This window comes from Diachasmimorpha longicaudata, chromosome 5 (genome assembly GCF_034640455.1).
Source record: "Diachasmimorpha longicaudata isolate KC_UGA_2023 chromosome 5, iyDiaLong2, whole genome shotgun sequence".
Classification (NCBI taxonomy): Eukaryota; Metazoa; Arthropoda; class Insecta; order Hymenoptera; family Braconidae; genus Diachasmimorpha; species Diachasmimorpha longicaudata.
The window spans coordinates 7,687,699-7,714,613 of NC_087229.1; the positions used below are offsets into that span (position 1 = coordinate 7,687,699).

General features: G+C 37.6%; 2 protein-coding genes across 22 annotated transcripts; one reads left to right on the forward strand and one right to left on the reverse strand.

The window, feature by feature from the left end:
* On the forward strand, positions 1-25,258 carry LOC135162023 (structural maintenance of chromosomes protein 5). Of its 12 annotated transcripts, none has more exons than XM_064120079.1 (8): positions 1-128; positions 968-1,035; positions 1,387-3,014; positions 4,225-4,412; positions 4,797-5,689; positions 21,361-21,691; positions 21,840-24,349; positions 24,419-25,258. In XM_064120079.1, the coding sequence occupies exons 5-8, from the start codon at positions 5,490-5,492 to the stop codon at positions 24,684-24,686; spliced, it is 3,309 nt and encodes a 1,102-aa protein (XP_063976149.1). In that variant the 5' UTR covers positions 1-128; positions 968-1,035; positions 1,387-3,014; positions 4,225-4,412; positions 4,797-5,489; the 3' UTR covers positions 24,687-25,258. The 12 variants fall into 12 exon arrangements, with proteins under 12 accessions (XP_063976149.1, XP_063976153.1, XP_063976148.1 ...); XM_064120083.1 differs by having other exon boundaries at positions 2,313-3,014; XM_064120078.1 differs by having other exon boundaries at positions 968-3,014.
* LOC135162036 (serine-arginine protein 55) lies at positions 7,657-20,448 on the reverse strand. 10 transcript variants are annotated; one of them, XM_064120110.1, is made up of 11 exons: positions 20,307-20,448; positions 17,608-17,734; positions 16,700-16,770; positions 15,544-15,636; positions 14,560-14,583; positions 14,257-14,313; positions 13,702-13,771; positions 10,103-10,176; positions 9,767-9,955; positions 9,135-9,260; positions 7,657-8,683 (listed from the first exon to the last, which is right to left on the reverse strand). In XM_064120110.1, the coding sequence occupies exons 2-11, from the start codon at positions 17,731-17,733 to the stop codon at positions 8,431-8,433; spliced, it is 1,083 nt and encodes a 360-aa protein (XP_063976180.1). In that variant the 5' UTR covers position 17,734; positions 20,307-20,448; the 3' UTR covers positions 7,657-8,430. The 10 variants fall into 10 exon arrangements, with proteins under 10 accessions (XP_063976180.1, XP_063976183.1, XP_063976182.1 ...); XM_064120113.1 differs by lacking the exon at positions 15,544-15,636 and adding an exon at positions 15,666-15,746; XM_064120112.1 differs by lacking the exon at positions 17,608-17,734 and adding an exon at positions 17,773-17,896.
* Positions 25,259-26,915: the final 1,657 nt, after the last annotated feature.

Here is a 26,915-nt window from a genome sequence, read left to right on the forward strand (position 1 = left end):
ATATTTCATAGTCCAGACGAGGATTACAAAGAAGTTATTGTCTTTGGCTATAGGCAGCTCATTCATTCGTATCATGAAATATGTGCGACGCCGGTGGTGGAAATTCTTTTATTGGGAAACACAATCAGGTATCACACCCTTCCTAATTAGACACTGTCATTTCTGACAATTAATGCTCCACCATCTAAAAGACTGGATTATAGGAGTGATCATAATTTTTCGCATTGAAAAAATAAATTATTCTGTCAGGTAAATGCATATTTGGCAAAAATGATGACTTATTTTCTCTAAGAATGAAATATCTAGTTTAAATGAGTGTAATATTTGAGGAAATAATGTCGCATATTAATGCATTGACAACAATATTTTCCTTCGATAATTAGAGAACTAATTGAGATTGAGAACCAGACAGGGCAATAATTTACGGAGTCTTAATAATGGATGCAGTCTTATGTATTTAGACTTGTGTAATTGGAAACACTGGCGTGACTTCACGATAATCTTCCTCAATTTATCAATATGCCGATAAACGCATATTTGATCAAATCGCGTTTGGTTAATTCGCGTCACGGTTCGGAAAACTGTGTATAATTTCATGGGGGGACAGTGATTATCTAGAATAGAGTGCACTGAGATGACCACACCTACACGCCTACACACATGATATATTCGAAATCCATTTATCTCGGATTGCCCGACATTTGTGATCGTTCATTCGGCCCACACACCTGCATTATTAGTTTCAAAATCATAATTACGGAACATCTCATGACCGATTAGATTGAGGGCAAAGGACTTTGAAAGTTTGAAATGAACAGTCTTGAAATTTTTAACAGCAATATAAGGAAAATAATCAGGAAATTAATTTTACCTTCGAAATAAATTAATTATGCGTTAGAGATATTTCCCATTATGTGAATAAATTGAATATAAGGATCGCCTATATAATAAAATATTTATTTCACAGGTTTTCTTAATTGCAAATCCTGCCAGAGATGCATTGATCTACTGTAGAAGTCTACAAATTCTCCTCGTGTGAGTGTCCTATTTTTATTAACATTTTTCATAATATGAACAAATTAACTCGAATTATTCCTGAACAAAGTGAAGACTCCTCATGCGCTTAAACATAAAGACTTGCTTGAGAACATAATTTTTGTCCATTCTAAACGACTCCAAGGTGCGTAAAAATGAGAAATGATAAGGGCCCCCAAGGAATCAGTGAGCGGAAGTATGATGTAGGCTCGTGGCTTCCTGTCACACTTCAGTGGTTCTCCTTTGACCATTTTTTTTTTGCTTTATGAAGAAATCTTTCATCCTTGACTCTCGACTGAAACCACAAACCAGCTTCTTATGCTTTCTAACTCTTTGACATATTATGACCAGGAGATTCCTATAGGACGAGTATAAAAGCAAGACCTCGGGCTCGGATGAGAGGCAACACTCGTGGCCTTATAAGGATTGCGACTGTATGCCTGTTTATAGAGAATACGAAAGAGGTCGACATCGGTGAGCAACTTGGATGAATACCATGACTTTCAAGTGTATCGTCAAGCACTGGAGATTACTGGCTTATACTCAATTGATGATTGTTTTTATTATCGCGCGGGCTTTTCTGTGGATTGAACTGAGTAAATAAACCGCGACCATCTACAATTTCAATATTTGAAGTTCAATGTCTCCCGATCAAAGGGATTTAGGGTAAATGATATACGGTAATACCAGTGTGTAAAGATGCATTTTAATCTGCAAAGAAAGCCTCGGATATTTACGATCGTAATTTTGTTTTGAAATTCTTCTGCAAACCAATTTGTTCCAGTTATTCTTAAAATATTTCCTTCTCACCCCTTTGCAAAATTAAATAAACCGGAATTCGCAAACAGTTATTTAAAAATAAAAAACACATTATCCTTTGAGGGCCCTTCAACGTTCCGACAAATTACGGCCCTAAACCTTTTAACGACGTAACGGAACTCCTGCCATACTCGTAAGTCTTCTTTTCCGGATTTCTATATAACTTTATTTTCATTACAAAATACGAAAATTCAGCTTAAATCCGTAACCGACTGTTCATTTTTGGCTTAAATTTGTGATACACATAGATCAGGAATTTATCCTGATCTATGTTTTCCAATATTTCATGCAATTAAATTTTATTTTTATTTTACAAGTCATTAATACTTTGATGAAAAATGTAAATCGAGCAATTCGCGTCTTCCTGCATGCAGCATAATGTCATAATTATTACTCCTAATAATTATTCCTACAATTACATCTGAACTATTCATAAAATTTCAATTTTCTCCTAACAGGTTACGATGACTCAATAAGGTAACTGGGGCATGTAAGATCGACGGACTGAGCAGTGTTACCTTGAGTAGTGAAATAAATCACTGATTGATTATAGTTGTATCACCAGTAACAGCCCAAGGAAATGCTAAAAAATGTGATATCAACTTAAAACTTGAGCTTCATAAATTATTGAATAATATCAACTGTGCAAGCTAGAAAGTCTTCAGACTGAGAAGTAATGCAAAAAATGCCATCAATTAACTCGTTTAATAGGTCTGAGTGGTCTTCGAGTGGCACGCAGACCCAGTGGCACGCGTCTACTATGAAATAACGAGTGAGCAATTGTGGAGATACTCAGATTCATTTCTTAATGTTCACCAACTTGAATTGAACGTTAACTAACGTACAGTGGCTTTCCGTGTGACCGTGACGGTTAACGAACCCATCGAGGGGGAAGCCTCGGTATTTATCGACCGGCTGGACGAATCGAACGGCTCGGCTTCACTGCAGCAGCTTCGAAAAATACGAGGGAGACTCCACAATGGGGAAAAAACGAACCTATCGATTTTTTTTTTCATTGAATTATCTCTGTAATGGAGAATTTTATGAGGAAACGTCAAAGGACCATCCCGGCTGCTGATGAGATTCACCATTGAAAATTCCTGCTGACATTTTGTCGAAACATCGTGTTCAATGGGACAGGAATTCTCAAAAATGAAAAGGTAATTTAGCAGAAGAATTTTAAATATTCATTCACCCCTGGACAAATGGCGGGAGAATTTTTTATAGGTAATGACACTCGTCCCTCGACTCCAACAGTCCCGGAACCGGCGCTTTCACCCTTATCTTCATCCCCAAACCGAAAATAAAATCCCCCATGACCTTCTTGCAAACATTCTGCCGGCGTCTAGTCCACCAATAGTTGCGCGTGGACCCATCGCAAATCCGACTCCAGTGAGTGGGCATCGATTTTACGTTCCGCGGCGCACTTCCTCGGGGTGTTGTCAACTCAACTCAAACCCGCAACTTTTTTTTTTCCTTCATCAGCTCCCCGGGTGGGAGAGGAGGAGGGCCTACAAATACATCTGTATCCGCGCTTTCATGGTCACGGATGCGTCATTGACAGTAGCCAAGGTCGCCTGTTATTTTTCGCCGTCAACAAAATTCTATTCTTAAAGAAGAATTCCTGACTTCTTGGAAAAAAACATTGATAACGTATCATTCATTGACTCGATACCACTGCCTTCGACAACAAATACCTCCTCGCCAAATGAAATTCACTATTCTACTGCACGAATTATTTTAATTGTCGGTAAATGAAGTAAAATGGAAGTCATTCAACTTTTCAAGCTTTTTTGGGTACGAACATTTTTTGAATGTCAAAAATATGATAACTGACAATTATTACTATTTAGAATTTATAACTAAAAGAAATCGTCATAATCATCTGTGACATGAGAGATGCATTTATTATTTCAAACTCGTATTTCTCCAATTGACTCATTCCCCCGACGAACCTGTTTAGCTTTCAATTATGACAATTATGTTGCTCTGGAGCATGACTATGCTGCACTTGACCTAGGATGAACTCCTCAAGTGATTATTCATTTTTCTTCACTTTTTAATTCTCTAGAGGGAATAATTTTGTCTCCGTACCCACCTCGAAAATTTATTTTGTCAACGACAGACGAGAACATCCCGTTAGCTCATTGAAAACTATTTTTTGCATCTTCAGAGTGAGACATGACACATCCGATTCGTATCATGTCCTCATGAAATATTGACCATTGAAGCCGGTTCGTTGCACTTCAGTTGCTTCTATATCTCATTTTATTCTCTCTCTTCAACTTCGCCCAGCCAAACGCGGTCTTAAAATAAATACTTCGCATGAAAAAAACTTCAAATATTTTCCTCATTTTGTCAAAATTTCAGATACTAAGGGACCTTATCATCAGGCTAATATTTATTCTGCGTAAACGGAGAATAAATCATAGAAGTCCGCCAGAAGTTGAGCGGCAGCCGAGTTCTGTCACTAAAAATACACTCACCCCATAGATCTGTCAATCATCACCTGCATAATTATACCGAAGAAAGACATCCCTTTATTCATGGTCACTACCGTAAGTTTCCAAATAAATTCCCAATTGTACTAAAATGAACCTTCGGCCGGTTTCTAGTCAATTACTTTTACATTCCGAGATATTCGCTGAAACCTGATGAATTATCAAAATCAACTGCAGCCGGTTCCTCGTTTAATTGAATTAAATGTTGCTGCTGACGAAACTACAAACATTTGATTGGCTTTACCCAGGGTTTCGTGCTCTCTCCTTTTATTTTTTATTATCATGTTCTCGTTTATCGATTATAATTTTCTCTGAAATTGAATTAACATCGCATTGTCTTCAAAACGAAAGCGTCACGGTTGAAATAACAAACGTGAATGAAACAATGATGCCTTCACCCTCTCGGTCTGATTATTTATCCTCAATGATTTTTTCTTTCAGAGACAAAGAACGACACGTGCTCAACGAGACTGCACTAACATTATTTTTAGAATTGAAGATGGCATTAGCATTCCCGAGATGGAGTAAAATACAATCTATCAAAAACCACGCCCTTGTCGCTTCTCTCCTTCGTTCTGTTCAGCTCTGTCTCCATGGCCCTCTCATCAGCTACCCCCCACCAGCTTCAGTACAAAAAAAAATCGGCTGTTGTGGATCGATTCTGTCTAATCTGTCATTACGTTGAATCATCGAGTTCCGATTGAAATTATCCCCGAATCATCGCAGCAATTCAATAAAATTTATTCTTTTATCGGAACTTAACACTCAAGGACGGCAATAAAAAAATACTGAATACCTAAATGATGATTCAACCCATGAAGAATCAATGACTCTTTGTATTGATTCTAATCGATAGATTACCAGGATAATTCACTGAGCGGAGTACATTTGCGAAAATGCGCAGATCGATAAGGACTCCAACCCAGGTGTTAAGTCGCGATTGCGAGGTAAATTTTGCACTTTAATAATTTCTAATTTATCTCGTTAATGAGTAAACTGAATTGATCATCGAGTCAAGCCTTTTCTGTAGGAAATTTCCTCCTTGACAGAGAATGACATATTACACTTTTCTCTAAATCTACACGTCAACGAGATATCTGCATAAGTATTGGAGTTGTCAAAATCGAGTCAACGATGAAACTATCATTGAAAGGTAATTTTTGTGGTTTCAGAATATTTAAAGGTCTGATAATATTTACAAATCTTGGAGCACACTTTTGGTGTAAGGATCAGGGTGAGAGGACCGGTACAAGGAATTCAATGACGTGTCTTCCATATTCGGAGCAGTTTGGTGCAAATCGAATCGTTTCATCGTCGATAAATGAATTGATACTGTGAGTGAAGTTTGAAATTTTTTTGCTATTAATTAACGGTCACTGACCTGGTGAAACTCGAGACGAGGAGTTGATGAATTCCAAGGGGTTGGAAATTGCTCGTATTAGTCACTTTTGTCGGGAATACTCAGTGTGTATGAGGATAGAGTCGAGTTTATACTGGACGTATGGTTAGTAGTTCATGGCATACAGGCCCAGACCAACCGGGCTTGTCCCCTTCGCCGGCAACTCGATTTTTCCCCTTCCAGTGTTCGTAGCCAGCTACGTGTACTAACTGCCAATTGGAGTTGCCAGGGGTCCCCTCTACGCTGACGCCATTGCACACCCTGGCAACCCCTTTGTGAGTCACTTTTACACGTCAGAGGGAACATGAAATTCAATGGGAGAATTGGGGAAAATCTCGGGGAGCTTTGTGGGGGATTCGTGGAAGAATAAATTGAGGGATATTTTAAGTAATTTTTTAAGAGGTTCAGGGGGCGAGGGGGAGAGGTGATAAGCCTAGCAAGAAACAGATGAAAATTATTCAGCGTTTTTTTTAGGGTGTCCTGTTCAGGGGTGGCTCTGGGATTTAGTGCGCGCACGAAAAAAAATGATAGGGGACCTACGACATCGGCTAGACATGTGCAATGAAATTATTATTGATTTTTGGTCCATTCCGATATAATGCTGGATTTTAAAAATCAATGATAATGATGTGTACAGTAGTTCGACTATTTTTTATCTCGTGAAATGATTTCCTACTTTTTTCCACTTTTTTTCTACAAAACGCCCTAAACTCATAGAAGACAAGCAGTGGAGGCTGTGAGCATAATCATTCCTTTAAGTGAAATTGGAGGAACTTATCAGCCGACGTTTATTGCGAAGAATTCCGCTATTATCATAAAAATTCACGTTCTCTGCTCACAAATGACTTGTTCCTAAAATACCTACGAAATAAAATCCTCAAAACAATTTCAACGTCTCCTCATTAATTTCTGCGAGTGTCTTAATGATGATAAAGCAGAAAATAGCCATCAAAATTCTTTGAACTTTATAAGATTCCCCGAGAAACCCTTTCGCCGGTTCCCCCGTCAATTACCAGAGACTTGACTTTAACTCCAATCAACCAATCGTCCCATTTCCCCTGAAATCACCGACACGCTCTCATTATCGTCAACGCAACGAATTAATTACTAAATTAGAGCCATTACTGCCACATATATCATCAACGACATCACTGTTAAGTCTGGGATTCTAAGCAAAAATCAGTAACTATTTAATTCGAAGTTTTTGGATATTGGGAATCTAAAAGAGATATTATTTACTCTTAGAAAACGTTGGATCAAATAATTAAAAAAATTATCCTGCAGAAAAATTATAAACGACAAATTTTCCACCCCAAAAATCCTTTTTTCTGAAGCAATTGACCAATTTAATTATTGGAAATGGTTCACTTTGTAGCGTGGCCTGTACCAAACTGTAAAAAGTACTTAGGTATCCGTAAAACCATTTCGAGTGGGAGACTGACAACTAGTGACGGGGGGGCCGAGGAGGCAGTGCTCGATGACTCATTGCCTCCAGCTGCGTCGCATGTGTCTCCATGATGCACATGCTTGTAAAAATTGCGGCGAAAACTGATAAAAAAACTCATGACTAAACTCACAAGTATTCCTCGTTCGCAAATATTCATGACGAAAATATCTAAATAAATGAAGAGAGAATAAGTCTACACATGGAAATACTTCTGATGATTGATGATGGCTCTGTCGGCTAACGAATTTGTCTCGGTGAAAAATATTTGCATTAAAGAGCCCTAGAATGAGTAGATTAATCACTCGAGACTCAGCGAGATTAAAGAACAAACGTTCGGTGACCTTCGAAGGAATAGGACAATTGCCTGAACGATTCGATTGAGAGGACATGATTTAATAAATGTCAATCGAAAGGGGTGCTGTACAAGGCAAATATTTTTTAATAAAAAATCAAAGTTTTTCACAACTGTGGGATGTCTTTATTGATCATAATAAGACTTACCTAGATTTTAATACACATCACATTATCATTAATTTTCATCATCTTATTCATAATGTACTCAGACAGGAGGGGGAGGGAGAGGATTATATACAAAAAGCCACGGTAAAGGCAGAAAAGCCTTATTTTGCTGTCTCCCAAAAGTTATTACCAAGTTATTACATCGAACAAATCATTGAATCAAATTTTCTGTCTGTCACAAATGTACAATTCAATGATTAACTGTTTTTGATGAGGAATTTCGTAATCTAAATGCGTGCGAATGTGTAATAATTCATCATTTTTCCGTTCTCTTGTTACATTTATTACAATTTTCTTGGGATCAAAACAGAAAGAACCAAAAAATTATTGGTTGTTCAACTATTAATTAATGAAACACGACTCATCACCTATAAAAGTCGAAAGTCAATTGATATTACTGAAGTTATCTTCTCAATTGACAAAAATATATTTTAAAAGTGATAGTTCGAGAGAATTGGCAAATTTTTCGGTATCAAATTGAAAAATAAAATTAGCTGAATTCATTAACGAAAGTAAGATTCATAAAGAGGAAAGGGTAATTTGCCTGGAGCCTTCAGACAATTTTTTCTTTATATAAAAGATTGATGATTTTCCAACGATATACGTTGTAGGCGCCATTTACGTGAATTGCATTATTTTTTCTGTCACTCGTTCTTTCTGTCCAAATTAATTCACTTTCTTGATTATTATGACAAGTTCGTTGATGACGCTTAGTCGGCCTTGGCGCTGGTGCTCTGGGGCGATTTATCGCCGTTCATTGGCGATCGAGAGCGGCTGCGGCTTTTGCTGTGTTTACTGCCTGAGCGAGATCGTGATCGTTCACCCCTGGAGCATTCGCGGCTTGAGCGTTCTTTTGACGGAGACTTTGCCTTTGATTTAGATGGGGATCTGGACTTGGAACGCTCAGCCTTGGATCTTGAGCGAGATCGTGATTTAGATTTTGACTTAGAGTGATTTCGGGACCTGCAAGTTGATGGATTTGGGGGTGATTAGTGCTTTGCATTAAATTTGTTATAATTCATGGTAATTTTAATTGTGTCAATTGAGATTAAATATAAAAAAGTCCAGAAAGAGCAGAAATTCCCTCACTATTCGAATACTGAGTAGTTATAAATATTGCTCTATGTTGAGAGGGATTATATTTGAGGCTAATTCTTATCTATAATTTTCTCGGAGGAGCTTGCAACATTTTTTATAGAATTTACGCCTAAGACATGAGTGTCTCTCTTCTTAAATTCCGAAATTTTTTAACTGATATCTATTAGCCTAGAACTCAAGACAATGTTCAAAGCAACGTACGATATCATCCATCTCCCTGTCGAATTAAAATTCTAAAAAGTGGATCACTCCAATTGCATTTCAACTGCGCTCGAAGATGTTCATTGAAAAATTAAAAGCGGGATGAGGTACTCACTTGGACTTGGAACGTGAGCGACTGCGCTCAGGAGACTTGGATTTGGATTTAGATTTGGATTTGGAGTGTGCCCTCGACTTGGAGCGACTGCTGCGACGGCTACGGCTACGTGAGCTGCGGCGGCTCCTGGTGTAAAAATAACAAATTTTCTTTCATGATTTTCCCTTCCTAGAATTTATAACCCACTCCAAGTATAAATGACTAAAAAAACAAATTCTCATTGCCTAATTAATCGATATCTACTCTCCCTTCCTTAACAATTCCAATAATTCTAATGTCTTTTAAATTTAACTAAAAAAATTACTGGTTCAATGAATGACTCTTTATGCTATTTATACTCGAATGCGACCGAGGATAAGGTTCTGATTGATGAAATTGGTTTCAAGGAAGTAGCAGGATCAGAAGAGAAATTCATGCAGAGTGAGTGATTTCTCGCGTTGTTGCTTTGTTGTTAAATATTTCAAAATTTCTAGTGATGAAAATCATGTCTTCCAGTGGAGACACAACTTTCTCGATGTTTTATTCAGAAATGTGAATCAATAAAATTCATAATTGCGTGATGATTAATTGTGAAAGCACTAGACGGACTTTCGATGTGACGTTATTCAGAGAGCGTGGAGATATTAATTTACCTGGAGCGAGAGCGGGAGCGACGTCGAGAGCGTGAGCGTGATCGAGAACGGGATCTCGAGCTCGATGAGCGAGAACGGCGACCTCTCCTTTTATCCTCAACTAGACGAATCCTTCTGCCATTCAACTCAGTGTCATCAAGCTTGTCGATGGCATTTTTCAAGTCGGAGTATGTCGCAAATTCTACAACTCTGGAATGGAAAATTTTGAAAATTGAAATTTGAAGAATGAAAAATATTCTGCAGTGTATTTTTTACGTTTTACTGACACATCTAATAAAATCAATAATTTATTGGATTGCTAAAAGCATTTTCCCATCAATAAAAATGAATCCTTACCCTTCATTTCTGCGTTGTTTATGGGCATCAGCATAAGTAACCTCGCCAGCTTGTCTCATGTAATCCTTTAAATCCTGAGACCCAAAACACGAGTATTAATTTACAAATTCTCCACTCAGTCACCAATAATTTCTAAATTACCCTCATCTATCAAAAACCTATGAATTACTGTCATCTTAAATAATTACAGGGGAAATTAGAATGAACGCTGTGCACTATTACATCACCCTATACTGACATAAGACCCTGCCCTACTGAAATTCAGAAAAAGTGATTTTCAGTGATTAAATCAATTAAATTTTTTAATCTGACGATGTGCTCGAATTTAGTATCTCCCGATAATTCAACTTTTCTTTCAATGCAATCAGACAATACTTAATTATTTATGCCTTTCGCCCCATGGATAGCAGTTAACATAATCTCTAAATATTATTTCTTAGAATCTAAATCCCATAGATCATGCTGAATACTTGATTATCCTTATAAAATGTATCGTCTCGATTGAAAACGAATCCTAATGCTCATTAAATCTGAAAATAAAGAGATTAGTTCAGAAAACATTGCAATTAATAATCAATTGATGTTCTCCTAGGTATGTGTCGTGATTTCAGGCAATTTTTTGATGTTTGTGGCTGTGGTTTTGTGCTGGAGGGGCCAGTTGGGTTGATCCTGAGCCAGAAATTGTCCAATCACTTCAGATGTCACTTTGCATCGTGGGGTTTATCATATTCGGTTGAATATTCTCTTAAGCCTTGAGATCTGATCTTATTCGCGCTGAATTTTTTCGTTCGTCTTTCGGGTTTCTCCGAGTAAGAAATCATCTTCGGTCAACGGCGATGTTTAAATGTCTGATTGAATCATCATGTGAATTTGTGGGAACCAGGTACGGCTTTAATTCCAGAAACCAATTGAATGATAGAGAAGGGGGCGTCGTGCCGATTCATTCGATCGGTGGGTTTCTTTTTCTTCTTCTGCTCTTGATGGTAGAATATCCAGATAAATTTTTTTATGAATCTCCATTTCTCGCGATCTTTGGGATGAAGACAAATCGATGGGTGAGGGTGAGGTACCTTGTGATGATGTACAATACATTTAATGATTCTTTTGCATGAAGAAAAGCTGATGAATACACGTGGTGAGTTGAGGAGATCCAAGGGTACAAGAGATTAATGAGGATATTTTTTTAATCAATTAATTAATCTTCGGGGAAACGCGGCTTTTCACTGACGCTTTAGACAGATATTTTAAAATTGATAGCGCACACGAATATTTAATCAACCAAATTTTTATCCTGCAATTCTTCTTGTATCTCCTCCCACCTCTTTCCCCCCCACGATCTCTAATTTCGAGCACAGTCAATGAGCACAATATACCCATTATTCTTATAATAATAACGAACCTCCCTCCACAGTAATTATCAATAACTGAATAGACGAAAAAATCTTACACCTAACAATAAACTCCTCGACAATGCTCCATCCCAATAGTTGATATCATGAAACAACAAACTTCTCTGTGCACAGTTACTGATAAGTTATAAATGCATCAATTAACCAAATTATAATATGAATAATACATTATCCTATAACTAAAGAGAACACTCGGTTAAGGTGTACGCATTTACCTTGGGCCCAGGCACCACCTTGCTTACGGAACAGTGGGAGAGAGGCCAGACACACGGCGCTTGGTCGGGTCGTACGGATCAGTGTGGCGTCTCGCGTGTGGTATTGACAATAGGCCCCGTGTGTTACCCTCAATGGTGGCCCGCTGCCTGAACACTTTATTGACGCCCAATAGCAGTAACCAGTCGTTGACAGTAGTCGTGGATGTAATGGTCTTATGATTGATTGAATGATTCGATCATTCATTGATTGTTTTACATTTAAATAAATGGAGTTATGAAATTGATGATTACTTGGTGAACATGATGGTCATGATGGAATTGTCAAGGAGATATGGAAGAAAAAAAAAAAGAAAACTATAGGAGCAAGTGGAATCGTTGAGACTGTTGGAGTTCTTCAGTGATTCAGGCCATTTGGACTGAAGTTGGTCGACTCATTTGAAGTGTTAATAAACTCCACCCGGTTGAAAAGCGTTCAATAGAAAATGGGTTGAATAGGTTGTGGGTCGACAGGGTCCGGCTTGTGGTGTACCTGGTGCCTCCTAATACAATTTGGCCCTCACGCATTAACAATTGTTTTTATCGTTTCGTGTGTCTAACATTTGATTTTTTTTTTTGACTTGGTTTCTTTCTAATCGCTTCTCAGTGGTTCGGTTGCAAAACCCTCAACAGAGTTAACCAGTGGGGGGAACTGTTGCCACCAACATCCGTTCCATCTTTGTGTGCATCGTCTCATCGTCTCATTAGCATTGCGCACATCAGTCTATTGGCCCTACCGGTTTGGGCCCCCCTCCACAGCGAAGAGGTCAAAGGCTCTTCGGAAAGAACATCAATTTTTTTTGGTTTAATTTTCTTTTGACTCTGGTGTTTGCAATTGCAGGGGTTATTGATTTGGAATATTTTTCAATCAATAACTGTTCATCGTTAGAGTTAAGAAAATATGCAGAGCAGAAATCATATATTTTCGAGGCTGCGGAGAGATTTGAGGAGAGGACATTGGATTTTTCATTGACATAATAATTTTATCTGCTGTGGGAAATATCTCAATAGTAAAAATTTTGACTTTGGAAAATTCACATAAAATTCTATCATGTTCCTTCAAAATCGCTCAATCCTGAAGTATGTTCAGAAATGATCAGAAAAGTTTAAAAATTTTTTTTTGCATTTACATTCATTATAAAAGTAGATTAACCCAACAGCGTCAATGAAATTTATCGTCTATTCATTTTCCAATTCTTCCCCTCAAGTCGCCCCAGGGAAGATATCAAATAAAAGAAAAGATGGAATCAATAATACTAGAGCGATTCTACAAGAAAGGACTAACCAAAATAATAAACTTTTAATCGAGAGTTTAATGGTGGAAAAAATGCAATGTAAATTGATCAAGTAAGACTTGGTTGTCACTATTTTCAATCTTGCGAGACATTTCGGTTTCTCATTTAATTCCTGGATAATCTTGGCCCTTTGGATCTCTCTGACTTTCTGCGCCCTGGTATTTCCCACATGTTATTCTGCCTAGTTCCACTCGTGTCCTCCACGTCTCCAGCACATTCAGAGCCTCTATTAGGTTATTATTCACACGTTCCATCCATCACAGAACAGATCAGTTTGCCCAGAATCTTCAGGACAGTCTCATGCATCTTGATGTATCCAATCGCATCAAATCCGTTTTGTTCTCTGAATTCTCTCTCTCCGTTGGTAAATCAAAGACCTTCGTCTCAATTTCCACAGACTTACTTGATCAAAATGTACATCGTTCATCACCGCGTAAATTCATGATATTTCTCCTCCAAAAGGGACTACTCAAGTTCTATTTCATTTTAAAACACAAAAAGACTCGATTTTCTCTTCACTGGTGAATTTTCATCCTTCATCGCTCTTTAATAACGGCAATTAAATTGTCGCGAAAATACGTTCCAGAAAAAAAAAATAATAAATACGAAAATGAGAGTATTGAATTAATGTCCCAAGGACTTACCTGCCAGCTGACACGAGTAGAGAGATTCTCCACTGTTAGACGATATTCAGTGCGAGTGGGTGGTCCATACCTATAATAAAAAAAATAACAGTGCTAAAATCAACAATCAATTGTCATTATTGACAAGAGTGTAAAATAAAAAAATGAAAAGACTCGATAAGTGTTTTTGAAATTAAATAAAACTCAATTTCATAATTATTTTTTAATTGTTTCGTTTTTCTGTAAGAATATCCAAGCAATTAACTTCCATTTCACCTTGAGTTGCTATACATTTGTCAATAGTTTATACTAAACTAATTAGGCTTTACAGCTTATTTGATTTTGAGTCTCGATAACTGACCGTTAAAAAAATATTAACAAATTTGATCAATAATGGGCAGAGCCCATGCCATTCAAATGACGTAGAATATTCTGGATTTTGGTTTTCAAAATGTTCTTACGCACTTCAATTGACAAATGAAATGATGACATGGATATCCTTAAAGTAAGTTGAGAAAATAAATAATGATTTGTATTCGAATGAAACATAACTGTTTTAATGTCATTGGTATGTACCTGGGCAATGATTGCTTGTAGCTAGATGCAGTCCTCATGTTTCTGTTCACACTATCTCTGCAAAAAGGGATTTTAATGTGAACAGAAATAACGGATATTCGTCGTATATTTAGATATGTAAAAAGTAATTATTTGTGGGATTGGGAGGATTTCAATCAGGAATGATTAACCTTCGGCAAATAACTACTTAATTTGCACTCATTGCTCAGGCACACACAATCAATCATCTGTATTCAATCGACAATAGAGGAGAAATGTTATAATTTTGATTCTAGATTTATTATGCAGCTAATTTGAGCGTACCTGTCGTGCCGCATATCGTCTCGGCTGTAACAAACATATCATACATCTATTAGTTTCTAATTGCACCATCGCATTATTTTTTTGTTGGTGATTGATAGTTAAAAGCGATGAGCAAAGCAAATTACTAATTTTTTTTCTCTATTTTTATATTTAAAATGTTGAAAAGTATTGAATGGACGTTTCTACGTGGCAATTCTAGATGATTATTGATATTGATTGATAAAATTTTGGAATAAGTTATGATTCTAAGGAATTCTAGATTGCTAGGGTCTGTTGGACTAATCAATTGAATGATTTTCAAAGTGATTGATTCGTTGCAAGATCGATAAGAGTGGAGAGCTCATCCTATCCAACATTCCAAGGTATTCGACGATGCAAGATTTTTTATTTCATAATCATTTTTTTAAAATCAAAATAACACACCTTTACTTGTAAATAGACTGTTGGAGATTTTTTAAATAGAGGGGAGATATTTTACCAGACAAGTGCTATAATTTGCCTTTTCTTTTTTCGTGATATCTTAAGATTACGTTGCGGTAGATTTTCTTCAGTCTTCAACGGAATTTAATTCTCCGTGAAATTTCAACGCATACAACTAGACGAATAGCCTTTTAAGTTTTACCAAATAAGGATGAAATTATCAACCATTACAAATTGAGTAAAACTGCATTAACTATTTTCCTCTATTTCCAGTGCAATCAAATATCATTAATCAGTCATCATTAAAAATTCAGTTTCGTCCATATATTAATGGAAAACATCAAATTTAACCGAATAAATTGTCTCCACTCTATTTCAAAACTTCACAAGCCATAAGCATTCCGTAATAAAATTATTTGCCGAGAGTTACTCCTAGTGTTCGTGCATCGTCGACTCTCCACACGTAAGGGGATATTGATTGCTCAATATGATAAATAATAAAATTAAAAATACTCCATGGAGAATAATTAAATAAAAATCCCAAAACAGGATAGCGTGTCTTACGATCGCCTCGAGTTCCCATAACCACCACGGGAGTCACCATAGCGCCACTGGTCACTACCCCTAGGTGTCCCCCGGGCCCTCTCTACAGTAATTCTGTAACAAGACACATTGGATATGCTTACTTGTCTCTCCAGGAGCGTGAGCGTCCGTAGCCACGGTCGCCTCGCCTCCCTGAAACACCCCGTGCTATCTCCACCGCCACTCTGAAACACACCCAACAAAACCCCGCCTAAGTCCTCGACTAATTCTTACTCAAGTTCTGTATCTCTTTTCCATATTCATTAAAATCCATCTGCCTCCATTTCGTTATCAGAATTCATTTTTGTTTTTTTTTTCTATCATAACAAATAAAACATCCGTATTTATTCCCCTTCTATTTTTAATCGCTGGTGTTAACGGCAGATACTATCGTCACCTGTCCAACTAATTAAATGAGGCGAACGTGTTTCGCTTTCAACTACCGACGGATTTGATATCATTCAACATTTCTATGCAAAAATGACGAAACTTGGAGGAACATTTGGCGAGATATAAAATTTTGCAAATAATTTGATCAAAGCTGAATAAATTTTTTGAATACTTTACTAGAAATGGACTTTCAAAAGACGCAGATTTTTTTCCATTCTTCAAGTTCGACTAATATTTTTTAAAACCTATAGCTTTTTTATTCATAAATATTCCGAGAACAAAAAGCTTTAGAGAAAAAAATCAACACCTCGAATGAAATTCGATAGATAGGATTTATCGAATTGTTGCAATGAACAATAAAAATAATCCGTGACAGAAAATTATAAAATGTTTGAGCTCGTCTCACTCAATGGTGTGATAATTATCCGTAACCCTCGTGTTTTTTTAACCGTGCGCATAAACGTGAAAAAAATAATTGGAGAAGTGACGAAGTATCAAGCTTTGAAAAACCAAAACAAAAAAAAAAGAAGATATCCAATTCAAATTCCTACACATGGACGTCTACATTCGGGGAGTTGATGGTAGTTTTCAAAATGGCGGTAAAGTATATATATGGATGTTTAAAAATATGTATGACTGGCAATTATCAAGCAAATTCATAGGCCATGCCATATTATTTCTGAATCATATATATATATCATTAGTGCAATTTCTAAAATAATAAATATATTCAGCCAAAAGCGTATACCTCTCGCCAAGAAGTTCTTTGCCATTGAGCTCGTACACGGCGTCGTCAGCATCCCTGTAGTCATCGAATTCCTATGAACAAATGGAAAACGAATATTGTAATGACCAGTAATTTAAATAAATCATACAATGTCAATCATGCATGTCAATTAGCGAAATGACGAAACGTAGACGTAAAAAATGGCTTATTCTTCTATAATATAACAAAATGTTGGGTTGTACGAGACAATGTCCGCAGTTTTTCTGCTCCTGAGAAAAATCTCCACGAAAGTATATTTCTCTAATTAAAGAATTAAGAATATTCAAGTATCTTTTACAGTTTGGTACAGACTAAACTAATAACGAAACTATTTTCAAATATCAAATAAACGTGCGTGAATACAATTGGAAAAAAATTATCAAATTACATTTTGTATAGAATTTTTAAAAATATTCGTTCTGCTGATTTCTGAGAAAAATCAGATAATCGAGTGCTTATGCTTGCAACTAAAAAATAATTACGTTCTCAATTTTTGTCACATGTAAATCTAGTTTTTCCATTTTTGTGCTTTACACTTCCGTATTAAGATTCAAAAAAATAACAGATGTAATTCAAAAATGTCCGGAAACTGAAGGTCAAATGGAAGCGAATGGAGATCTTTATTGTTCGATTAAAATTTATGAAATTATTAATTTATGAAAGCATTTTACTACACAAAAAATTGCCAAAGTACTTGGATATACCGAAATCCTCAAAAAATTAAAATTTGGAAAAACAGTCCAATGTTTCATCACTCCGCTAAACAATGTAATGTATGTATTACTGTTATCAAATTCTAATAAAAAAATTCTAGATCGGGGCCTTTGAATGTTCTTACCAACAGGGAATTTTGATTTTTCATTTTGTTTTCTTTATACAACAATACTCACGACAAAGCCATAGCCATTCTTGATGAGAACATCGCGAAAACGACCGTATCCTTTGAAAAACCTCTCAAGGTCTCTTTCCCTGGTGCCGTATGGAAGCCCACCGACATAGACCCTTGTCCCTACCATACTGTAAAAAGAAAAGCAATTGAATGACATTAGACTTACCACAAAGGCAAATCCGTTCTTCATAGCGACCTCCTTGATTCTACCATATTTCCGGAAGAACTTCTCGAGGTCGCGCTCTCGCACCCGGTATGTTAATCCACCAACGAATACTCGGGTGCTCATTCTTTAAAGGAAAATATAAAAAACACCTTACATAACAGGCCTGTCCACCTGCCTTTCATCCATCCAAATTAAGTATAAGAATAATTTCCAATTCATTCTTTTTAGATTTTTTTACTTTAAATTTTGATTACATGTATACATGAGTTAATAAGTTTGACTAGAGATAGTTAAAAATTCATTGAGCTGAATAATGAGTTACTCGCATGACCATTCAATCGAACAGGTACAGGCCCCTTTTTTTAAATAAATAAAAACATGTTATGATGGTACACTGATAAGATCTTTTTGTTTATAATTTTTTAATTGAAGATTTGCGAGAGCATTTATGTGGGGAAAATTTGAGTTTTAACCAGAAACACATGAAATTTTTTACAACAGTTTTGTTGGAATTTTGCATTAAACTGGCTTTATACTGTCAAAATATTTTTGAAAGTACACCATCAATTGTTTTTGATGAGGGAACTTTTTGCAAAGCAAATTAAGACCTCGAGAAAGTATTCCATGGAATTATGATATTTCCAAAATCAGGAGAAAAAAAATTATCTCGTTCCACACAAAAAAAAATCCAAATGCTTGATCAGAAATCGTAATGTTCGTTACGTTTCAAATGAAACAGTTCCTTAACTTCAAAAATCAAAACAGTTTTTTATGTCTTACACCAAATGGAAGTTAATATTTTCCAACCACAAGACAAACACAAAAGTGTCGCAACTCTCTGCCAACGTGGTAGTTAAAACGACATGGTGGCCACAAACTATTTGCATGGTCAATTTACAGGGCCTGTGGGGGGTCCGAGAGAATGGCCTTGGGTCATAACGATGATTCATTCGCAGCTGGAGACTAAGGACCTTAGGTATCCTACGGTATTGTGCTACTCAATGAGCTAACTAATCGTCATAAGCTTGAAACCTATCGATTACAATTGAGTATCTACTCGAGTTTCGTGATATCTGAAGGTCTAATGTTTAAATCACAATTGTCGCGACGTATTACGTTTACCCCACACCTTGACTTGTCGTCATTGCACGATGACGTTGATGACCGTTAACAAATAACTGTCTATTGGTTTAACTTGGCATTAGACGAATAGACTGGAATAGATCGATTAAATGGATAGAAAGAAAAATAATTAAAAAGACAAGAGAAAAGAGGCTCGATCGGTAATGGCATACCATTCAGGGGAGTCGACCTCCCTGTTCTCCAATTTTTCGAAGCATTTCACACATTTCGGAGTGAAGATGCAAGAAAAAGATGTCTGTTGCGAGGTGGTTGGATTATCTCACCACAAGGTAACATGATCCTAAGGAACGGATACAAATTTAGGAACGTGCTGGAAGTGAGGTTAGGGTGTGAGATTGGTGACACCGGGTCCCCCCGGTTTACCCTGCACCTCATGAACAGCTTTTTGCATCACAACACAGAGCGACCAGCAGAAGCCGGTGGAAAGGAGCTGGTAGAAAATCCTCGGAACGAATAACTTCCCAACAGAAAGCCCGGATGTGGGAATGAAATAAGAAATCTCCAGATAAAGGGGAGGCAACATCAACGACCTGCAGAGCAGCCTCAGGTCAGGATGCGCGGGAATCCGAAGGAACTACGAGGTTGAATTCATCAGATTGATTCTTGAAAATGGAAATAAAACAGGCTAAAGGAACGATCTAGTGGACTGAAGTGGCCGTCTGACGTTTTTATAAATTTTAATATTTCAGTGGATAGAAGAAATGAATTAGTCAAATTTTCCCTTCAACTGTTTTAACAAATTGCCATTTGTTCATCAAGTTTTCATAATTTTGAAAGATTTCTTTTGGATTTTGGAATTTTTATTTCTATTATTAATAAAACCTGCATATTAATATTCAATGGAAATTGAAGATATTCAGAAAATGGCCTGTTCCCCCTTGAGCCATTGGCGAAGATTCCAGAAGCACCAAACGATAATAAACAATTCCAACATGGCGGAGTTTTCACAACGGAAACGCTATCTCGTTTACTCCTATATCTCACTGATAAAAAAATCAATTGGCTTTATCCCATAGGAAGTACACCACGTACATGACGAATGGTAAATCAATATCCTCGTCCGAAGAATGTTCCCCAATAATCATCGAAATTAATAAAAATTCGTGACGAAGAAGTTAATAAATTAATAATCACCGTGTGAAAGCGGAAAAAATCATTATCGTCAGAACTATGCGGATGTGCGATAAATAAATTGTGCGAAAATCGAAAAAGCTACAAGAATTATTGCAAGTGTAATGCAAAGCAGTAATTGGATAAAAATTAGAGCTCAAAAAAAATTATGAAATTACGGTAAATAAATGTAGCACAAGCTGCCGGATAACGCGTCCTCGTTTCTCCACACGACTAACACGCATTTTTGGATTTTATTTATTTACAATTATTGTTCTTACCTGATGCCTCCAAATTCACTGACGTTATGAAGTCTGATCAATGACTATCAACTATTGACTGTCAATCTAACTTGATTCACTATTTATCACGGGAATATGAATAATCGCGTGCTAGCAACTGTGTCGGCGTCTGTTCTGTGACCGAATACGAACGGGGAGAGTGCGAGTAAAGACTCCACCAACTGCCCGAAACAATACGGGGGCCACACTAGCTACGACACGAACTCCAGAATAGTAGTCTCGTAACCAGGCGGCGCTACCCCCACTTCTCGATTTTTTCCAAGTCAACAGACTGACTGAGTTCATTCGATTTCTCATAATAATCGAATAAAGGATCAACAGTCGACATAAAAAAATCGCAAATATTTTTTTTTCATGAAATAAATGCTTTCTTTCAATTACCTTAACCTTTTTTCTGATAAAATATTGTTTTCAAAATTTATCTGAAGAAACTGAACGAAATAGAAAAACTATTATTTTATTTTCTATTTGACGTATTTTTTATGGAAAAGAAACAATTATTGTAATTTTTTAATAGCGCATGGGTTCGAGACTGTGTTTTGATTAAAGAGTGAATGTGAGCGCGGGAAAAAGTATCCCTAGCAGTCCCTAGGGCTCTAGGGAATTGGCGATAACGTGTTTTTGTTTTTCACCGTTTCTTTTGTTTGAAAACGCTCGACGCGTTTCGACAGGAACAAGATTCCTATTTTATTCTGTTTATTACTGATTTTTCATAGTTTTTAGAGGCTTCGTATTCATTTATGGGGGTTAGATTGAATTTTCAGTGATTATCCTGAAGGGTATAGGGGTAAAATGAGTGGTGAACGAGAAGATAAACGTTTTCAGGACAGAGGAATCATCGTTGAAATAAGGCTGGAGAACTTTATGTAAATACAAGAACACAATTGTTTTCTGTCCAATTTTCCATTTTTTCCTGAGTAATATCCCGCTAGAATAATTGCGAGTGGGTTTGCACTCCATTTGTTTTTGTATGAGAGACCCATTCTTCATGAGGTTACTCCTAGTTTGTGACTTTTGATTTTTCGCATTTTAGTACTTATGGAAATGCTGTCATTCACCCTGGGCGTCACTTAAACGTGATAATCGGTCCGAATGGCACCGGCAAGTCGACAATTGCGACAGCCCTGGCTCTAGGCTTTGGTGGTGCTCCAAAGTTGATTGGAAAACCTGACATGCAGGTTGGAATGACTGTCAAAGCTGGTTGCGAAAAGGCGAGGATTGATATTGTCATTAGGAAGACACCAACGGCGAATACGACGTTCTCAAGGACGATCGACAGTAACAGCAAATCCACCTTCTTAATTGACAATCATGTTGTGTCAGGTGCCAATTTCAAGCAGGCGGTCAAAGATTTTCGGATTCAGGTGAGAACTCAACACTATCACTGATAAATCAGTAAAAAATAGGACTTGATTGCCATGAAATACGACAATTTTAAGTTTGGCAATTGCCTCCAATGCTAGAAAATATTAGAGTTTCCCCTAATCGTCCATAACCATTCTCTTCTCCCAGGTTGACAACCTGACCCAATTCCTTCCTCAAGAGAACATCAAAGGCTTCTCCGAGCTCAGTGGCAAGGAATTACTCATGAACACCGAGCGTTCTGTGTCCGACACTTCCCTGGAAGATAACCACAAGACTCTGATCGAAAATCGAAGACAGCAGAAGATCCTTGAGCAAGACATGGCTCAGCGGAGCGCGCGCCTCGCCACCAGCGAGCAACGCTATACCGCCCTCGCAGAAGAGGTCAATCAGTTCAAAGAGCGCAAGAATCTGAAGAAGAAGCTTCAAGCCTTGAAGCAAAAGCGCGCCTGGATGAAGTACGACATGCAGCGACTGGAGTACGAGGATGTAAAAGACCGTCGAAACGAAGCTGCTCGGAAAAAGCAGAGCTGCAACGAGTGCCTGCGCCCTATTGTTGTCGCTGTTAAGTCCCTCGAAGGAGAAGTCAGAGCTTTGGAACAAAAATACGAGCTGAACACGAGAAAAATCACAGACTTCAACAAACAGCACAATAAGTGGATCGAGGAAATCTACGATGTCAACCATATGATCAATACCGAAGAGCAAAAGTGCAAAGCAGAGATTGAAAATGAGAAGAAACGAGATGAGAAAATTCTGGAGCAACGTAAGTTGAGTGAGAAGTATGAGAATGACATGCTGGCCCTGGAGGAAGAGTACGGAACTGAAGAGAAGCTGCGTCAGCAGATATCCCAGATAGATCCACAAATACAGGCTCGTAGATCAGTTATCACACGTCTTTCAGAGGAATTAAATAATAGGAAAGCAGAGGTGGAGCAGTTATCGTATCAAATAAATAACTTTAGACGAGAGCAAAAATCTCTGAAGGATATTGAGTCTAAACGCTTGGAGATTCTGCGACACGCCAGCAAGGATGCCCACAGTGGAGTAATGTGGTTGCGAGAGAACACCCACCTCTTTAAGAAACACGTCTGGGAGCCGATGCTGCTGTACATCCAGGTGAAGGACAACAGTTACTCAAAGTTCTTTGAGAACACGATTCCTCACAGGGACTTGATAGCCTTCGTCTGCGAGGACAAGGACGACATGAGTCTGCTGTTGACTCACCTGAGGACTCGTATGAAGCTGCGGGTGAACGTTGTTTATTCCGACGTCTTCAGACCGATCAACATGACCCCGAGGATATCGTTGAACGATATTAAACGGTTTGGCTTCACCCATTACTTAATCGATCTGATCGAAGCCCCAGAGCCCATTCTTAAGTACGTGGTGAACATGTATCATCTTCAGAACATTCCCATTGGCACGCAGAGAGTCGAGGAGACCTTCGAACAAGTACCATCGTCGTTCTTCTCGTTCTTCAGCTCGAACAAGCACTACGCTGTGTCTGAGTCCAAGTATTCAGGGCAGAAATCAACGAGAATTAAGGAGACGACTTCCTCAGGGACTCTGTCGGTTACCCTGGACTCAGCCAGGATCACTGAGATTGAGAGGAAGGTGGCTGAGGTGATCCAGAAGAAGGAGATTGTTATAAGTAATTTCCAGGCGCTCGAGGACAAGGTGACAGAAGAGAAAACTATACTCGAGCAGCTTAGAGAGCAGAAGCAGACGTTGGCGGGGTGCTATAGTAGAATACACAACGCCACGTTTAAGATTAAAGAGGCTGAGAATAAGCTCCGTAAGCTCGAAGCTGAGCGGAACAACATCGATGAGATTAAAAAGAAGAGGGATGGAATCATCAAGAACCTCGTGAGAAAGCAGATGAAGTTTTATGGACAGATCAATGACTCTTGTGAGACCGCTTTCAAAATTGCAAAAGATTGTGAAACTTTACAGCTCCAGATGGAGGTGAAAAAGGATATCATCTTTGAACGGGAAGAGGAGTCTTCACAACTGAGGGAGCAGGCTCATGAGGCTGAAAGGGAATGGAGTATTCTGGAGAAAAGCATGGTGGAGCTGAATAATAAGACAAAGAATCTTCGCGCTATAGCAAGGGACATGACTGATGGAAAAACTCCGCAGGACAAAGAAGGTTTCAAACCATTCAATGCTGCATTTTCCAAGCTACCATCGTCAATTTCTGAGATCGATGAATTGGTGGAAAATACACAGATGAGGATTTACGTATCGAAGGACTATCCCGATGCTGAGAATACGGCGAAAGAGTATGAGAGACTCGGGGAACAGGTTGAGACGTACAAGCAGGAGCTGGAGGCGTCGAACAGAGAGCTGGTGGAGAGTAGAGAGGAAATGGAGAGAATTAGGGAGATGTGGCTGAATCCGTTGAAGCTGTTGGTGGACAAGATCTCGTCTAATTTCTCGGGCTATCTGGAGAAACTTGGGTGCGCTGGAGAAGTCAACTTGATTCATGGAGATAATCCTAATGATTTTGAAGAGTATGGTCTGAAAATTATGGTCAAGTTCAGAGCCGAGGAACCACTGCAAGAGTTCACGAAGAGCAGACAGAGTGGAGGAGAAACCTCTCTGACCACTGCTCTGTATATGATTGCTCTGCAGGAGATGTCTCAGGTGCCTTTCAGGTGAGCAGAGAAATACTTGGGTTATGTAACGGTAGATTATTACGGAATTTAATTAATTTTTGCATTCAGGTGTGTTGATGAGATCAACCAAGGAATGGATGCCACAAATGACAGAAAGGTCTTTGAGCACATAATGGAGATTACAGCTAAAGGAAACAGTTCCCAGTACTTTTTACTGACACCAAAGCTCCTACCGAATCTTCCTTACAATGACAGTGTCTGTGTACTCTGTGTTTTCAATGGGCCTGCGGTTATACCGCATACTGTCTGGACACTTGAGAATTACGCCAAAAAACTTAAGGGGAGGCAGAGGAAAAGAATAAAAGACAGGTCTTAATTTTACTCAATATTTCCAAAGTATTAGTTGCGCTACCGCCAAAAAATGCTTTTGTAGCTTTTTTTTATTGAAAAAAGACTATCGTGGGAGGTAATGTGTTATTTTTATAGGAGTAGTAGCTTTCTTGGTTTCATGGTAACTGTGGAACGTTCGCGAAATGAATTCGACCATTCTTAAGACTGATTCGACTTTAGATGATCGTTAAAATAGATAAGAACACTGATCAATAGTTGAAGTTTTCATTGATTTTCAATAATATGTTTCAAATTTTAATGATTCGATTCAAAGGTATTAACGATAAAGAATTAGTTGGGTTTATTCTTTCAACTATTACCAGCCCTATTGCTTGTTCAATGGAGTAATAATCTTGAATTGAATTTTTACTCTGTAATAATGCTATCAGAATTCCATTATATTAACTAATAAGAAAGGGGAAACGGCAGTGAAGCGAGTTCAAATGAATCGAACAGCAGCTAACAGAATTGGAAAGTCACTAAAAGATGTTAATACTTCTATTTTCATATTGAAAAATAAATTAATATGCAATGTTCACAGTCACAGGAGCAAAATAATGTTTAACCATGCCTTTCATTTCAGAATGTAGGCGCTGGTGCACATGAAATTCTCAAGAGACAAAAAAATTTTATATTGTCCTCTAAATCCACTAGTTCTTGCGGCAATCTCCGAACCATAAAATTCCACTTGTTCTCAATCTTCAATCCACTTAGACTTTTTATCAAAATGCTGACAGTTATCAGCCCCTTTATCGTTTCTTCTTTTTTTTCTTTTGCGCATCGGGCCAAGGAAATCCTCGACACTTCAACACATCCATAATATTGTGACAAGTGTAGTAAGCATTTTCCATAACTTCCTCGTTGAAAATATCCATGGCAAATCGACTCTTCCCTCCACTTCTCTTGGTCGCCTTCGATGGTTTACCATTTCCACCTTTTCCTTTGCCATTTCCATTCTTCTTCTTCCCCTTCCCGCCCATTTGATTCGTTCAAGGAATGAATTATTTAATCACTCGTGCCTATACCACGGATAATGTATGTTATGATTCCTCACTTTCGTGTATTCAACTTTTTTTTTTGTTTTCCGTTTGTTTCCTTTATTGAAACATGTACGAATATACTAGTGGAACAGAATAATACCGAGGAACTTGTGGTATTGTTTTATCAATAATTTCTTGGTAGAGTTGAATGCCTTTTACGTATCGATCTTCAAAGCTGAATTGATATGTAATAACATATTGTATTCCTGAGGGATATCGTAGCACTTTTTGCCCGCGGAATTATTGCAATATTTCCCATATCCATACCATCAAACCCCGAAATTTAAAAAATTGTTTATGAATGGTGGTAACAACCTATACTAGAAGTGCAGATGCATTTAAATGTCATACGTCAGACAAACGTATCGGTTGTGTCTTTTTCCCTCGAGAAAGTTCGCGGATCTATTCTCAATCTCGTTCTATTCATATCTTTCCCCAATGAACTGACCGCTTCTCCACGATTTCATCGAATTTATGGGATTTGCTTCAATCATATTCGAGAATTTAAATGTACAATAATATAAGAAATGACGTTAAAAATCATTGAGATTTATGAAAATGGAAATGTGAGAAAACAAGAAAACGATCCTTCCATGCTTTAAAAAAATTTTATGGGGGTTATTAGTTATAAGTGGAGCTGAAGGCATAAAACCCCAAAGACAGGAAAATAAGGTCGAACGTACACTTGCCCGCATAACTCTGCGTACAGCGCTAAAAAATTCGAAAACTTAACTTTAAACGCGAATTTCTTACGAAATATGATATGTATTCAGAAACTTTTGAATTTGTTTTATATAAAAAATATATATATTGCATAAACATACCTTTTTAGAACCATAATACATACATCTCCATTTTAACGGGAATTATTCGTCGACATCATGAAAATTCATGCACGCAAAACTCTGCGTACAGCAGCACAAGAATAGCAATTTGCGACTACCGTTAGTTTAGATTTTTTCTCAGTCACTTGTGCGACTTTAGAATAACTATTTTATTGTGTTTCAAGTGATTGCAGAAGTAAGATCATTTTAAAACAGCCATGGAAAAAAAAGGCAAGGAAATTGGCACTGATGAAAGAAGAATTATCGTAAAACTACATGTTGAGGGCAAAACGTTAAGGGAAATTGGAAAAATGGTAGGCCGAACTCATTCATCGGTACATAAGGTGGTAA